At 39.6% G+C, this 16,744-nt stretch overlaps 1 protein-coding gene across 3 annotated transcripts in view; it reads left to right on the top strand.

Annotated features, from left to right (window-relative positions):
- LRP6 (LDL receptor related protein 6) overlaps positions 1–16,744 on the top strand; it is a 128,275-nt gene that overhangs the window by 48,419 nt on the left and 63,112 nt on the right. For all 3 annotated transcript variants that reach the window (XM_037387499.1, XM_037387500.1, XM_037387497.1), the window contains exons 3-4: positions 4,171–4,368; positions 15,856–16,052. In XM_037387499.1, the coding sequence (XP_037243396.1) occupies positions 4,171–4,368; positions 15,856–16,052 (395 nt within the window). The remainder of the gene's footprint in view (positions 1–4,170; positions 4,369–15,855; positions 16,053–16,744) is intronic.

The following is a 16,744-nucleotide window of genomic DNA, read 5'->3' as shown; positions in this document are numbered from 1 at the left end:
AGTACTGGAGTCTAAGAACCTTCCTCTTCTATATATGTCAAATACTTGGTATGTCTTAATTCCTTAAGGGAGGTGGGGCTGTATCATTTCCTGATACAAGTCCCTAATATTAAAATTTCAAGTGTAAATAAATAGAAATACACTTTATTGTCTTTTTGTTAAATGTTTATAACAGCTCACAACAGTTTCCAGTCTGCTAGTGAAGTCTGACAAGCATGGCATTTAACAGTGTGGAGAAAATACAAGCGAAAAATAATGAAGCAGTTCAAAATATGAAGGTTATTTGATTAAAACCAAAGTTTTTAAAAAAACAGTGGTTATTTTTTTAAATATGAAAAAGAATACTAGATGAACAGGATCAGTTTTAACCAGCTCTGGTATTGTTAGGTTGAAGAGAGATTTGCCTCTGTATGTGTTGACTTGGTACTAAATTAAAGGTCTTTCTGCTAAGTCTGATACTCTTGTTAGGTATGAAAGCATAACATGTTTGTTCAAAAGTCCCTAGGCATAGGGTACATCTATTTGATTTTGCATATTTTACGTTTGATTGTGTTGCTGCACTACAGGTTCTCCATATGAGTTTCAAACTCCTTGTAAAAAAGATGATTTTGGATGAAGTAGCTGATATGTGAAGTACAGCAGGCAGGGTCTGGGCTGGAGGTGGTGGCTGCAGATCCCCGGGGGGGACGGGACGGGACGCAGTGGATGGTGACCATCAGCAAGGAGACAGTAACAAGCAGCTGGACAGGTCCAGAGCTCTAGTACCAGCCTGTTCTAGTTGTAACTGCCTAGAATAACAGTACTATCAGCCAAGTTAAGAAGCATGAGAAAGCATTTCTGTTTCTGGACCCAAATGGGCTTGTTCAAGGCAGTTACAGCATGTCTGTATATTGCCCTCTGGATTTTATGGATTTGGGATTGCCCAGCATGGAGCCCACCTTATGGTAAACATGCTACGTATATGTGGGGGTTTTCCTTAAAATTAAAAGGGTGCTAGAGATTCTAATTTAAATTTTTTATTTTCTCTTTTTCTGGGCTAGAATTAAAATCTTGATTCCTGGATTTAAATTTTAGAGCAACGTATACCTAGATGAGAAGACAGGCAAATGGAACACCAGTATTCTGGTGGTGTCTGAATACCATAATTCAGCATTAGACATTATCTTTCACTTAATGATTTTGCTCTATCCTGTGGGCTTTGGTGGTGGCTTTTTTTAAAAAATTGAAATAATTAAATGTGTTTGAAGAGGATGGGGAGGAGGGAGAATGATCCTTACCTTGTCTGTATGGCTGGCTTACCATTGTTCAGTAGGTCTGTATGTTTTAACATCATCCTTTCTGTATGGTCTCCGTATGGATTACTTACGAACAGTTATAGAATGAAACAAGAGTCTGTAAGCCTTCCAGAAAGGAGGAACCAGCACACACATGTGAACAGTCTCTTATTACCTGGAAGAGGGATCTCAGATCTCTGTAGAAAAATCTATAGAAGGACCTCTGCAGTAATGGGAATTTACAGTTGTGTCCATCTGTCCATCCCTGCCACTCTCGCTTGAATATTAGCTAGGGCTCCCTTGCCTCTTAGCATTTGCAGTTAACTTGAAGCATGGTTACAAGAGGGGCATTTCTTCCAGCTGTTTTACACAGTTCTTCCTGCCTCCTCCTGCTCCTATACCTGGTGCCTATACCCTGTACTTGCTTAGCTGTTACAGAAAATGGCCTCAGTGCGCTGAGAAAGAAAGTGGCTGTTGGCACCCATGCTGGTTGAGGCAGCTATAGAAGCTCACACACTGCATGCAAGTAGGAGGGCTTGTGGAGCTGTGTGCTGGAATGCAGTTAGACTGTTGACTGATTTTTAGCCCAGATCCCTTCCTTGAGTCCAGTTTCCTCCACGGCCATGTTAAGTCCAGTACTGGAAGCAAAGATGACCTGCAAGAAGTTGCTTAAAAGCAACTGTTACCGAAAGAAATGGTCATCAAGCTATAACCTGCGTTACTTCTGCAGCAATTAAAAGCCTGGCTTCCCAAGTGAAGCACAGCCCTTGATGCCACTGGCTGGAGCATGGCTGGTTCCAAAGACGACCTTAATTGAGACATTAAAACCTGCAGGCTTTCAAGCAAGGTGGAGGAAAACAAACAGGTGATAGTGGGGAAAAAATTTTCTTGGAGAAATTGAGCAGTCACTGGAGCTGATTGGAAGTGTGGTGAACTTAAAGCCAGTTCTGTGTGCCTGTGTGGTCGGTCTTCTGACAAATGAATTAGGGCTGGTTTTGTGAAGTCTGGGAAGGCCTTTCTTTGTTACCAAACTACCCTTACCTGTTCTTGCTTGAGTCATTGTAGTGTGTATGAGAGGTGAGAGGGAGTCAGGGAAGAAGATGAGGCTGTGCAATGACTAATGAGCAGTTGCAGCCTGAAAAATTGGTCTAGCGTGGTGGCCAGAGCCTTGGATCCTGTTGACCTTAATGAAGTATTTGGAAGTCTAGGACTTGACAGCTGGGGCAAAGAAGGGCCTGTCTTTTTAAAGAAGTTTAAAATAAATCTTCTCTCTTCTTTCTCACATGTGTTTGCTGGTGAAATGCTGCCTGACTTTTAACTTTTCGTTTTTCAAGTATGTAGCTCCCTTATTGCATAGCTTGACCGCGTTACTTGCTACTGTGCTACCTATTTGAAAATTATTTGGGTTTTTTTCTTTCTTCCTGAAGGAAAACCAGTTTTTCCGTAGCACTTGTTTGTGCCCACAGAAGTCTCACATGTTCTTTTCAGATATTTGTGCTCTGTTTAAGACAGGCACATTGCTCCATGAAGAATGACTCACTTGGGATTGAATAGGGCGATATTTGTGTTAATCAGCTGCATTTCTGTCCACAGATATAGCTGTGCATTAAAACAAACATGCTGTAGACATGAATTAAGGGGAAAAATATGACATGGAATTTCCTGACTTTTTAAAATAAAAAAAATAAATCTTTGCCAAGAATAACTTCATCTGCAAATGTTCTTAAATGTGTTGCACATTTGTTTTTCTTTAAACGATGGGTGGCCAGGCCTCTGCACATGTGGGCACCATATAGTGACATGTTGTGGTTGTGTGATGATCTGGGTTAGTTTAAAGGCTTCAGATCTTTCCTAATCTGGATTGTTTTGACTGAGCCAGGTTAGGGAACAGATACAAGCAGGTATGCTGGCAGATGGCATGAGGTTAGGAGAAGAAGTTTAGGACAGTAGCCTTGTTGTCTGTCCCAACAGTTGCCTGTAACAGCAAAACAGATCAAGTGCCATGGACAAACTTCGTCTGATCTGTTTATATTGCATGTTACTTCTGCTTAGTTATGCATTCTGTTAACAGCCCACAAAAGTAAAGCCATTTTCTACCAGCTGCATAAAAAGGACCAATATTCTTACCCCTACTAGTCTCCAGCCATAATAAAATGGGTTCCCTTGCTTCCCCTCAGTCTTAAATGCAATAAGGTAACTTCCCTCCCCCCACTACTTGCTAGATAATGTTTAAACATATGCCAGTATATGCTAACATGTTTTAAAACTTGCTTCCACAGTCTTAAAAGATTTATGGAGTGTTTTGCCCAGTCAGTGGGTGCAAACGTGCTTCTAAACATGTTGACTTAGCTGCCTCTCTCTGAATTTCTCTGGGGAAAAAAAAGGAAATGCATTGGTCTTCTATCAAATCCACTTCACTGCCTTGCATGCAGCTATGTCCACTATAAGTCCACACACCTTTTTTTTTTTTTTTTTCCTTTCTTCCATTTCCCCCTCAGTGCTCTGACCCATGCTAAAGAGGCTGTTGTACTTTTATGATAGTCTGTAGTATCTGTCTTAGCTCTTCAATGTGGAATTCTGAGATGGTTGTCAAGATCTGTTGGATATCCCCAACTTTCTCACTTGACATAAGGAAAGAAAGAAACATATAGAAGTATAACGTGACCTAATACTGTGGGTTTGTCTTATGTTTTCTTCAGCTTTTTGTGAAGTAACTTTGTTTTGTTGTGTTTCACAGGACACGTACCTTACCCAGTAGAACAGAGCTCCACAGACACTGTCTCTGCAGAATAGAGTGTGCCTTTGCCTTTACTAAAAGTTGTAGTCAACGTTCCAGTTGTAGATTTATGTGCGATTACTTTCTTTTTTGTCTTTTCTCTTTTTAAAATAATTACAGGTTCATGTATTGGACAGACTGGGGAGAAGTGCCAAAGATAGAACGTGCCGGGATGGATGGTTCAAGCCGCTCCATTATAGTTAACACAGACATATATTGGCCAAATGGACTGACATTGGATTATGAGGAACAGAAACTTTATTGGGCAGATGCTAAACTGAATTTCATCCACAAATCAAATCTGGATGGAAGTCATAGGTAAGAAGTTTTTGTCTGATGTATGTGATGTGGTGCTTTTCTTTGAAGATGCTGCTTAAGCAATGTCATAATCTGCGTTGCAGGGAATTGTCATGTTCGCATTCGCAAAATTTTAAGCAAACTAGTGCTACCAGAAACTTTTATCCTTCTCCATCCTCCCCTTTACAAGTCCCCTTCAATGTGACATTGAATGTGTGCTCCTCTTTGGAGTATACTCTTAACTCTTAAAAGAAATACTGGAATCCTATTCTTAATTGTGTAAGGCTATTAGCAAAATTGTTCCTTTTCAATAGGTGATCTGTGCTTTGTTGCTGTAGTATTCAGGAATGCAGAAAATGGTCTGAAAAAATAGATCATCATGTACCAGAATTTCAGTAATCCTAGAGGTTGGGAAATAAGTGGAAAGCAATCTTTACAGAGAACTATGATAAAATGACTGTTTTCCTCTAACATTTTAATAGTAGTGATGTAATTCTTTTTGATCCAGTCACGGCTACATCTTAGTTAAGGGTATAACTAGTACTTTGTATATATGCATTTATCCCTAATTTGGGCGATGACCCTCTTCATTAAATGGGATAGCTTTGACAAATATTGTTTGCACACACAAATGAATCACAGCTTGTGCCAAAGGTATCTTACAAAGATGTGATTTTTTTTGAGGTTGTTTGCAAAATTTTGTGATGCTTCAGCTGGTTTATCTGGGCATGAATTCCCTTTGTTATGCTCTTCCTTCTGACCTCGTAGGGACTTAGCCCTTCTTTCACCACGAATCTTAATTTGGCATAAAGAAATCAGTCATACTGACAATACTTGTGTTTTGTGTGGACTTGTGAGTGAGTAGGAACATAGACAGCACATGTGAAACATACCCACTGTCTTTCTATGGTATTTGAACTCCATAGTTCTTGCAACAGTGGTTTGAAAGGTTATGTCATTTTCTTCTTAGATTCTGCCTGTTTCAAGACCTAAAGTTCATGCAGTATTTTTGTAACAGTGTTTGTTCATAGAAAGTAACAGGAATTGGATGCAGTTTAAAATTGTGTCTTTGGATATAAATACTGTAACTAGCTTTGTTAATTCAGTACATGGAGATACAGATAGCTGTTTTGAAGTGGTCTTCCGTTTGCTATTTATTTTGCAAGAACACAAACTTCATAGTACCAAAAAAGAGAGAAATATTTTTAGTGATACTTGCTTTAAAAAATGGAAGATCATCACATAAGTTTTCAAGTAACAGAGAGAAAGGGATGGGAATTGTCATGTACAATAGTAACTTGAGTCTCTTGTTAATTTTTTGGGGTTTTTTGAATTGGTGCCAGTTAACTGGAATATCCAAAAATCTCTTTCTCTCTTAAAAATTATTTGTAATGTTTTGTATCTCCAGTGATAAGAATAGAGATCACGAAGCCAGATGTGTAACAGAACTTTAAAAAGGGTGATCTTGACTGAAAGCAATCACATGTAAGGCTCCATGTGACAGCTTGCCACCTGAAAAATTGCAGTCCAGATGTGGAATTCTTTTATGAAATGCTCCCAGTTGTGCTAGGAGTAACAGAAACAAGCAAAACTGAAACAGCCCCACCCTCCTAACAGTAATGTCAGTGGGAGGGAAGTACTACTCCAAAACAACTACTGATAGCATCACACCCAAAACACACTTCAGTGGTGTTGTCCAACAGGATAATTTGTTGGCTCATTTTATTCTTGTCACCCCTTTTTGTGTTTTTCTATATATACAAGAGGGAAGGGACCGCTTTAGTGTAACAATATGCTACTGCAGTCTGTCTGGTACCCTTCTAGGAGGAGAGCACATATCAGGTGCTGCATTAAATGGTACTGGTTTCAATAGCACCCCTGGAAAATTACATAGGATGTGGAGATGTTTTTTTAAATTTTAATTGCTTGAAAGTGTCCACTATTCATAAATTGGCACCACCACCATCCAACTCAATGCTGATGTTTTTCCCACAGAGCACAAGCCTCCCTGTCTTACCTAGTGTCTCCAGTCTTTCTGGCTCCAGAGCTACTTCAGCGTTTCCTGCTGGCACTACTGTGCTTTCAGTCTTCTTCTGCTACAGATCCCTTTGCAATTTTTCTCGCACTGGTGGTCTGTTGTGCAGCAGTGTAAATATATTTGGGTTTGGTGTTTTGTTTTTATTTTAATGGTGTTTATTCCCTGGTCTGCCTTTGGCTAAACTGGAAGTGATTGTGAAGGTGCTGATGTGTCTTGGTGTGAAGGGCTGGCCAGCCCTGTCTGTCTGCAGAGAGCTGTGTCTAACTGCTGTCTCATGACACAGAAGTGAAGTCACCTGGTGGATCCCAGCAGTTACCTCATTCTAGAGTAAATTCTCTGGAATTGGTGAAACCTCTAATAAAGACCTGTATAAAGAAGTAATGTAGATTTTTAAACCTACTAACTTTTTCTTACATATTCATTAAATACAAAATAATTAGTCTAATACTTTAAAGTTGTTGGTTTTATTTTTTTTAAACTGATACTGAAATGTATCAGAAATGTTTCATGGCAGTATGCTAATAAGTTCCCATTTGAGGCGGAGAAAGGGAAATCATCTTTAGAGAGGAAAGCACATATGAGTTCCCTTAAGCGCCCAGAAGCGTGCACCGCTGCTGACAGCACCTGTTTTTCCCCAGGCATGTGAGAAAGTTCTGTAGATTCAGAAAATAGTCAACATCTGTATCCAGGCATTTTTGGTTTGTTTTTTATTCTTTGCAATTACATCATTAGGAGGGAGAAAAAAAAAAAAGGAAAGAATTGCAGAAGTTAAGCTGTTCTGCAGTGCGGTTTTATGTATTTTTTTTTTCTCTGCTGTGACCTCTTAGCCTCTGCCTGTCTTAAGAAAAAAAGATCTTCTGGGGCTGTCTAAAGTGAATCTTTTTGTTAAATAATGTTTTTCAGTTTTTCAGCAAATTTACCTTTCTCAGTATGGAATTTTTTACAGCTGTAATTCTGTATTTTGGCTCTTAATTATTTTATTAATCTTTTTTAATAGCTGATTTTCTACTGCTAAAAAAGAGAAGACAATCTCTAATCAGACAGAACAAAAACCCGTGAGATCTTCCTTCTAAGTGGAAAAAACCAAACAACCCAAACCCAAAACCCACAAAGCCTTCAGTCTTTTCCCCTAGTCATCCCTAGCCCCCCCCCCCCCCCCCGATTTTTCTGTGAAAGGTAGAACTAATAACATTAGGGGTTAGAAAGATTTCTATTTATCCCTCCCCCCCAGCAGCAGTCCCTCTGGCTTCTCTCTGTATGTTATCTATGCCCTGTGTGAAGCCTGCACACACCCCACCCCCACCCCCCCGATTTATTTTCTCCCTCCTTACCATCCCTGAAACGCACCCATGGTTTCTCATGTTCCTTCATTCAGCATTATCCCTTGCTCCTGTTTCTGTCCCCTGTGTACTCCTGTACTGGCAGCTTGACGTGGCGTTCATGGGCAGTATATTTCAGTTGCTCCTCTTGCCAGGTGGGTCAAATACAATGGATTTAAGGTCACTTGCATCTTCACAGCCATCCATTTATTAAGGAAAACTTGTGAAAAGTAGTCATTTTGTGATCCCTGCTTTCCTGAATGGTTGGCCAAGAGATACAAGATGCATTGGGTACGGAGTTGGAGGAGATGTATACTGAACAGACACACCCAGAATGATCAGATAGCCTTGCTTCCATGTGGAAGGATGATGTTGTGTGATTAGGCCAACTTCTTTCCACCACGACATTTTAAAGTACCCTTTTAAGAGGGCTACTTCTTAGAGTAATTTTCCTTACGAGTTAAGAATGGGAGAGGACAAGATCATTATCAAGTGCATAATCTATCTTAAAACAGATTTTTTTTATTATTATTATTTAGAAAGTGATAGTTTTAGTGATTTGTTCTTGATATTTAGACCGTTCTTCTAACGGCTATTTTATATTTAGAAAGTAAGTTTGGGGTTTTTTTGTTGCTATCTAAATTTCTTTTGATTAAAACATGTTATTTTATCGTTGCAAAGTGTTACTAGTTTTTCTGATGCTTTACCTAATGTCAACATGTTTGGGAAAATATTCATACTTCTGGAAGCTGGAGCTATTGAAGAAATGAAAAAGGCAATTGAGTTATTGAAAGATGTATAGATTCATAAAGATGCGATGGTCTAGTTTTAGCAAAGGAAGCAGATGAGTAAAGATTTGATCTGTCAAGATTTGTGGTGTTGCATAACATGAGGTGGGAAAGTGTAGCAGATAAATGGCTGGAAAAGCTTTGTATAAAGCAGGATGACATGAGTTTTAAATGCTTTTGGGGAAGTGAGAAATACTTAGCAGGAACTAACATCTTTATGTCAAAAAAATTTCAAACAGTTCAAAGAAAACTGCTTTTGTGGTTTGGATGGTAAAAAAGAATACAATGTAAATAAGGTAAGATACTCATTAGTGTCACTGGCAATATTAAAAGTATCGAGGTTCAGGACCTCAGCGGTCTAAAATATAGAAGGAGTGAAAGGAAAACATATTTCTACATTGGCATATTTCTAAATCTAAGAAATCCATAACTTCTTGTCTTTTTATTCCTGTAGTCTGACTACCACATCTCTATACCTGGCACTACACAAGTATTAAAATTTAACGATTTCTATGTCAGAGAAGGACATTGATATGCATGGACGCTTCGCTTTTTGCTTACAGGGGTCTGGATAGTGGAAAAGTACAGTAGGCAGGTGGGAGGAATATGCAGGGGGAGAAACAAAGGAAGCCTTGGTATTTTTTTTTTAATTATTTTTTTGATCACCTTTTCGGACAGAACCTAGATAAGCTCCCTTTGGAATTGGTGAGCCTCTAGAGTAAGCAGCATGACAGTGCTGGCAGTAACACTCAGTAAATACGTGGCAGAGTTGCAAATTCATGAGAGAACCTCTACAGCAAATTTTACCAGGATGATGTATCATTCGTTACCAGCTAGCCCTGAGACTTATTAGCCCTAGCTACTCCAGTGATGGGCTTATTAGAATAAAGAGGAAGAGTGCAGAAGTTGGTGACTCATGCCCTTGGTTTGCCAGTGAGAAAAAGGAGCGAACAGTTTTTCATGTCAGAATGTAATAATTAAAAAATTAAATTGGTCCATAGAAAAGATGGTTTGGTTTTTTTGCAGCTTTCGCACCGCTCTTATCAGAGAGAACAGTTGCTTTTTGTGGGACTAATTAAACAAAACTGAATTGCAGGCAGCTCTCCTGTGAGTAGAGTACCCGAGATAGGTTGGCTTGCTAAGGCAGCTCTTGAATTAATTTTCTCTTCCTTTACCCTGCAGCAGCAGTTCTAATTAATAAGTTAACACGTTACTGGCTGAAGGGAAATGCACTTACAAGGTCCCCCAGGAAGTGTTTGTGCTAATGAGATGGGTTTTGAGGCCACTGTAAGAAAACATACTTTCAGCAACTGTCAGAAAGCTGGGAAGCTCTTGCGGGGAGGTGAATGTCTTAAGTTTGCACTCGAGCATGCATTCTTCTAGTTTCTGTTTTCAAGCATCAGCTCATGTCTGTCTGCCAGATGTTTAGCTGCAGATTTGATGAAACACTGAAAATACTGTGTCCCTGCATTTAGAAGACTTTTTCATTATTTGCATATAATGTGTAGAATATATGACATTACATGCAAGATATAAAATACGGCATTCTGTGTGTATCTTTGTGGATATTTTCTGTGAGATGAAAATGCTTAATGCCCTCAAGCAGTAAAGAGGAACCAGTCTATGGTGAAAAGCCTGTTTCAAGAGCACAGCAACATATTACAGGCCAGTGGAGGAGACAAATAGTGCCTAATTAAAACTGCTAGAGAATCCTGCATAAGCAGAATTAATTACATTATTCGGACACAGAGCTAGGGTGAATGTCTTCGTTCTTCCCCAAGGTGCTTCTGAAATAAAATGCTGGAAAGGTGGAGCTTCAACACATTTGTGTTGAACATATACATACACTCTATATGGCTAGAGTCACTATGCCACAGGTCACTGCACATTTCTAGACGTTAAATAAAAACATGTAGTACAGGGTGACTAGCCCAGCTGGATCAACAGGGCAGCTCATCAACACTGCATCAAAGACCTGAGATGGCAAATGCAGAATTAGTTGAGGATCACTGGCCCACCTGAAAGCAAAGGAAGGGCAGTGTCAGTTAGGAAACACGTAGACCACTGTGCAGTCAGTGGGCCTACTGGTGCACCACCTCCTAAACTCCCTCATCTCTTCCTGCTGGTTTCCCAGTCTCCTCCCCTCTTGCCAGAGATTTTTCATCTACACTGCTTGTCATGATGGTGTTTGCCTGAAAAATGACCTGCAGAATTACTCCATTTCTCAGGCATGGTTTTACTTCTGATTGACTTCTTCAGACTTTCATTGAAGGTGGGATTTGAAATGGCACTGCTAGACCTTTTATTTGTTACACATATGTTTGGGAAACACATGGCAGTCATGGCTTAAAGAAGTGGCAAAATAGAAAATATTTTGGCTTTAAGAGACAGTATTGTATCCCAGAAGTCATATTTCCTGTGTACTTTTTGGGTAATTAGAACCAGGCTTGTGTTCTGATAGCAATATTTGAACAAGCATTCATGCTAAAAGTCCAGCTTAATTTTCCAAGTTTGCTCTGCAAATATTTTTGTTAGTTCGGCAGGAGAGAAAACCTTGTAAGCTTCTGAGTGAACCGGAGCTCCCTGCCCTCCTTGTGGCATCCTATGGTTGTCTGCTGGTCTTTCATCCTGCTTCATGTGATGGTGTGCAGGATTCGTGCTGTGCGTGCTTCGGCCACTTGCTAACATTTCCAGTTGTCAACAAGTCAAAGCTGTGTAATTCTTGCAATTTCCTGAATGCTCAGAGATCTGGTATAGCATAAGAAGGAAAATAAATTAAAAATCAGTAAATGCATATACATGCACACACATACACACAAATCAGAAAGCTTTTACCTCTAGCTGGTATGAATTTCTAGCTCTTCATATTGAGTTGTCATTAGATGCCAATATGGTAAATTTTGCCACAGTAGTAAGTATGAAGTATTAAGATGAATTACCTTCATTTTTTCCCAGTCTTCACAGTCATATTTGAAATGGGATTGCAAGGACTGGTACAACACCAGATTATTTACACACACACACACACACCCACCCCCCCACCCCCACCCCCTTTCTGATAGCCTACGAGATGGTAATAGCTATGGGATCCTCCAGAGAGATGCCAGAGAAGTAGATTGAAACACAAATGTGAAAATTTTTGCACCCTGCCCTGGAGATTGAGTGAAGGCAGCCTCACAGGTCACCTGAAAGGAGTTTTGCTACTGTGAAGCTGGAATGTTAATGGTTTAGAGATGTACAGGCCAGGATGTCTGAAGTATCCCAGGTTTTCTGCAGGTGTTCTGATCAGGTTTTGAAATGAAAAAAACTGTAACTCAGCCAGAATAGAAGGGATTTGGTTAATGGGAAGTGTTTGGTTTTTTATTTTTAGGGATAAATGCCATTATACTTGGATATAAATTGTTATCTGTTAAAATTCTAGGGAAAAAATAATTCTGATATTTAAAATTTATGTTATCTTGATTTTTGGTGGCTTTATTTTGGTGTGAAGTATTCTTAAATTTCATAGCTATAATCTAGCTATGGAATTGAATGCTAGTATTACTTGAAAAAGAAATAAAGACAGACTGCAGAAATCCTGGTTTTGATAAAGGATATGAACTCAAAATTAATATTTTTTGGTCATTTTGCTGTTAATTTTTATTTCAAGTGAGTTTAGTCTTTGTCTGAAATGCACATTATCCTGAAGCAGCAGCTTATTTGTCATTGTTAGTATAAAACTGGATAGGTTGTCTATGAGTTTGCATGTGTGTATTCCATTTCAGAGTTCAGTAGCCCCTTTTGTATGCCTGCTTTAACTTGTTTATTATTTGTTTCCTTTATCTAAACAAAGTATTTCACAGGCCTGTTAGAATACAAATAGAACAAAGCTGAATCTATTTAAATTGGATCTATGTTTTCTTCAGGCAGCAGCAAACTCTTCACTATAGCAAGTTTTTATTGTAATTGCATCTCTGATTACCATGTTGATACATAAATAGTTGAATTTAGGAGATCACGGTACTACAGCACAGAATTTAATTTCTGCTTGCTTTCTCTCTCTCTCTCTCCCCTCACTTTCCTTGTTTGCTGTCCCCTTCTGCATTTCCTTCCCAGCCAATTAACAGTAGAGACAGTGACATTTTAAATGTCAATAGCCATCAAGATTTTTAAGGCAAATTTGTGTGATTATATGCCTGGTGCAGGGAATATTACTAAAGTTAGTATGTGCTTAGTGCCATCTAATATGTAGCCAATTTGCATGTTGCTGAAGCCCTAGAGATGTCTCCTGAACGAATAACATTACTCCTTATCCTCATTTCTCACTTTCTCATCATCCTCTGGTGTCTCTTTTTAACGAGACTAATGATATGAATACAGCAGTTTGAAGGAACTGAAGAGCTTAGTGCAGGATAATAGGATGTAGTGCTTTTTGCTGTCATATCACTTGTTCCAATCAAGCCTGGGCTGGTAACATAGAGGCTGAAGGTGGTTGCCACCAAAGAGCTGTCAGGTCATGTCAGTCCAATTACACCTGCAGTGCTGTACCTGGTACTGGGGTTGGCAGCTTTATTAGTGAGGCCAGAAACCTGGCTGCTCCCCAAGCCCACGTGGGTGCTTGAGAAACACTCTGCAGGTGGGAAGCAACCGCTCCTGTAAACTGTGCACAGAAGTTGAGTGCTACGAGTGATGTTCTGCTCCCCTTCTTTCACCGGCGTGTCCCAGCCACTAAAACCAGAGCTCTGCAGTTTCTAATGCAGGTCATGCTGAAGCATAACTGCTTCGTGGCAGCCATCAGAAGGTCATTTCTTGCTCCCTCTCCCCTTCCTTTTCCTGTTTTTTAGCACCTTGGCTCTCCAGCCTTTTCCCCCTGCTCCTCATTAGCCTGTGGCGGCTCATTTAGCACAACTCGGCAACTGCTTCAGTGCTGACACACGCTGTGTGGCTGCTGTTCAGCAAGGCTGCAGGTGCAGCCTGTGGAGGGTGTTCAGAGGGGAAAAAAGCCCTGCTGGGTTTGCTGATTGGAGGTGAGCTATCACCTTGTAGTGGCTTGCTGGAAACAAGGGATGTGGAGTACGGTGTTACTTGTAATGCTCATCTTGATGAGATGCAAGGAATACAGGCCGTTGTATTTGGGCCCAAAGCCATTTTCATGTGACAGTACCTTGTATCTGCTGAGAAAAATGATACAGGTTTAAGAGTAATTGCTTCAAGGCTGTGGCTGACCCTGCAGTCGAACGAAGGTTTAAGTAAGGGCCACAGTCCACCTGATGCTTTGTCATACGAGTAGATGGTTGTCTGAAAGTTAGGCACGTCTAACAGTGTCTGTTGTACTCCCGAGATTTACTCCCCCTAGGAATGGTGGGTGCTAACCACATGTAAAATTCCTGTGCTTTTGGGGTTTTTTTTTTCAAGTAAATAGCAAGATAGAATGCTTTATAAACACATGGCTTCTCATGTGCATGGGAGTGCTGTATTTGGTGCAGAATTGGTTATAGCCAGAGCTTTGGACTTTTATTGTTTCTGTCCCATATGACAGATGTCACAAATTTGTCCTTAAGACTCAGTCTCCAAGCCTGCTATAAACAAAAATTATTCAAATCTTGAAGGTATTTAGGGTTTGGGGGTGGGACTGGTAAAAATGTTTACAGAATTAGAATACCTTTATTCTTGGTAGGGGAGTTTGTTGTGGTGTTCTGGCTTTACTGTTTGGCTGGTAGATTTCAGCTGTAAATGATACTAAAATATAGTCTTTTGTAAGATGCTTAGTTGGAGCATTTAATTAGAAGCAAAATACATACCTGACTCCAGACAGAAATAAGGAAGAAAAGATAATATGTCCTACTTTCGAGTGCAAAATATCAAGAAATGGAAAATTTTGTTTGGTGTAGAACTGGAACACTAGAGTGACAAGTAAAGGAATGTATGTTTTTCTTGGGAGCAGAAAAAAATAGAAACTTTAAAGGTAGTGCATCTTTTTCCAGAAGCTAAGGTGAAAGAGCGGTAATGACTTCAATCTCTTTGTACTCAGAATCATTGGAAGAAGATACCTTCAAGTTTCTTGCTTTAATATACTCTTCTGTTATATTTTAACAGAAAATACTTGGAAAATAAGAGTGGTTTTGTCCTCTACTAAACTACTTCAGTTACTGACTTCTTTGCAGAAGTGATGCATACAGTGTGGGGGTGTTTTCTCAGTAAATATACAGATAATGACTATGACTTTCCTCTCTGCAAGAAGAAAATTGGGAGGCTAGTGTTCATAGTGTAACCTAGGGGAATAAGGGAGTAGTAAACGTGTGTGTCAGTGCCTTACGCTTTCAGTGCAGGAGAGGGATGGCAATCTCTAATGTTCAGTGGGAGCTTGTGTATCTGAGAACACATGTGTACCCGTGCAGTTAAGAAGAAAGGAGGTGGGAAGAAGCGTTTGTGTCAGTGGTACTTGTGTGGCCCTGCTTTGAGTGGGGTGTTTGTCCAGATGACCTCCAGGATCTTCTCCATCCTAAGTTTTTTCTGTGATTCTGAATAAAATAACCAAAAGAACTGAGCTACTTAATTCCAGTTCTGAGGAACCTGGGTACGGATAATTAGTTTCTACATCACAAGAACCTGGAAAAACTGTCTTCAGTCATGTTTGTGCTGCATTTTTGTGATGGCTAATGAGAATGTGTTTGTATATATACATAAAATATATGGGTATAGTCTTTAATTTTGTTTATGGACCTGGAGACAGGCAGTGACCCAGTTTGCTCAGAAATGATACCATTACCATGGCAGATCAGTAGAACTGTGTTTAATTGCACTGCTTACAATAAAAACAATAGCTTAATAGTTATCATAATAATGAATCATGAAAAGTAACTTTAAGGGTTTCTTTGTAGTGAAACTATTTGCCATTAGAATATTTTTCTGATGGTTCAAAAGAGCAAAACTGGAAGAGATGGATGGACTGTTAACTGACCAAATGCTGTCTCAGTTTGGAATCTGCTGAGGCTGAAAATGGTGGACATCATATATCAGCAGGTAGCAGCCAGACTTCCATAAAATCAGCTGGCATTTTCCCCACTTGCTCATGATGACAGAGTTTCACAGGTATTGATTGTTACAGGAGTGCTAAGAAATAGCCACAGGCTTAAGTAAGGATTTCAGTTGGCATCTCTTGTGACCATCTTAGCATCAGTAGGCAGCCTGGAAGTAGGACTCCTGTATTGTTACCCCGTATCATTCCCCAAAGTGGGTGCACTGTATTTGTTCCCCATAAATAAATAGGAAGTTCTGAATAACAGTACTTAACGTTAAAATTCTTTTCACAAAAGCTACGTTCAAACAAAACCGTAGCGTGAATTGTGTTCGAGCATTCATTTTTTCCCCTGTATTCTATTAGGCAAGCAGTGGTTAAAGGCTCCCTTCCACATCCTTTTGCTTTGACGCTCTTTGGGGACACGTTGTACTGGACTGACTGGAACACGCATTCGATCTTGGCCTGCAGCAAGTACTCTGGGGAGGACCTGCGTGAAATACATTCCAACATCTTCTCTCCCATGGATATCCATGCTTTCAGCCAAAAGAGGCAGCCAAATGGTAAGCTGTCTTGCCTTCTTTTTTTAACTGCAAGTTGGAACTGATTTGCAAAAATCTTAATTAGTCTTTCTGTATGGTAGTGGGTGGCTTCACCCACGTCATGATGCAATTTTTCCAATGCAGAGATTGGGAAAAGACCCAAAGAGAAACCAAATATTCTCTACATTGTTTTTTTAAATGCAAAAAACCTCTTGCTTTTTTTCTGCCTACCACATTTATCCTGTTGTTGTATTCCATCTTCTGTTTCATGTGCCATTACTTTAGGCAACGCAGTATTTTTATTTTTTCCAAGTAGTAGTTCCTGAATGGAAAGTAGTGTTAATTTGGCAGATGATATTAAGCAAGACTAGCTCTGTGTAATAAGCACTCTTAACCATTGTGTTAATTTACTGTGTTTGCATCTTGTTTTTATATATACAACCTACTATACATTCAGCACCAATGTGCTGAATAGTTTGTGAAAATGAGGAGAGCAGAGCTGAAACAAGGCTCTTGTTTAGAGCTATGTGCTCCTTCCTCAAGAAAGGAAACGTTCAACATTTGGGCATTTTGGTATCATAAATACCCCACTACTCAACACTTGGAATTAATTTTTCCTTGTTCTGTGTTTATAATTTCCTTCTTTAATCTGTGTTGCTGCCACTGATTCTACCACTCAAATGCCGTATGTGTCTTAACACATGAGATGAGGT

Source organism: Falco rusticolus, chromosome 5, assembly GCF_015220075.1.
Source record: "Falco rusticolus isolate bFalRus1 chromosome 5, bFalRus1.pri, whole genome shotgun sequence".
Taxonomy (NCBI): domain Eukaryota; kingdom Metazoa; phylum Chordata; class Aves; order Falconiformes; family Falconidae; genus Falco; species Falco rusticolus.
This window is presented reverse-complemented; position numbering and strand designations above follow the sequence as displayed.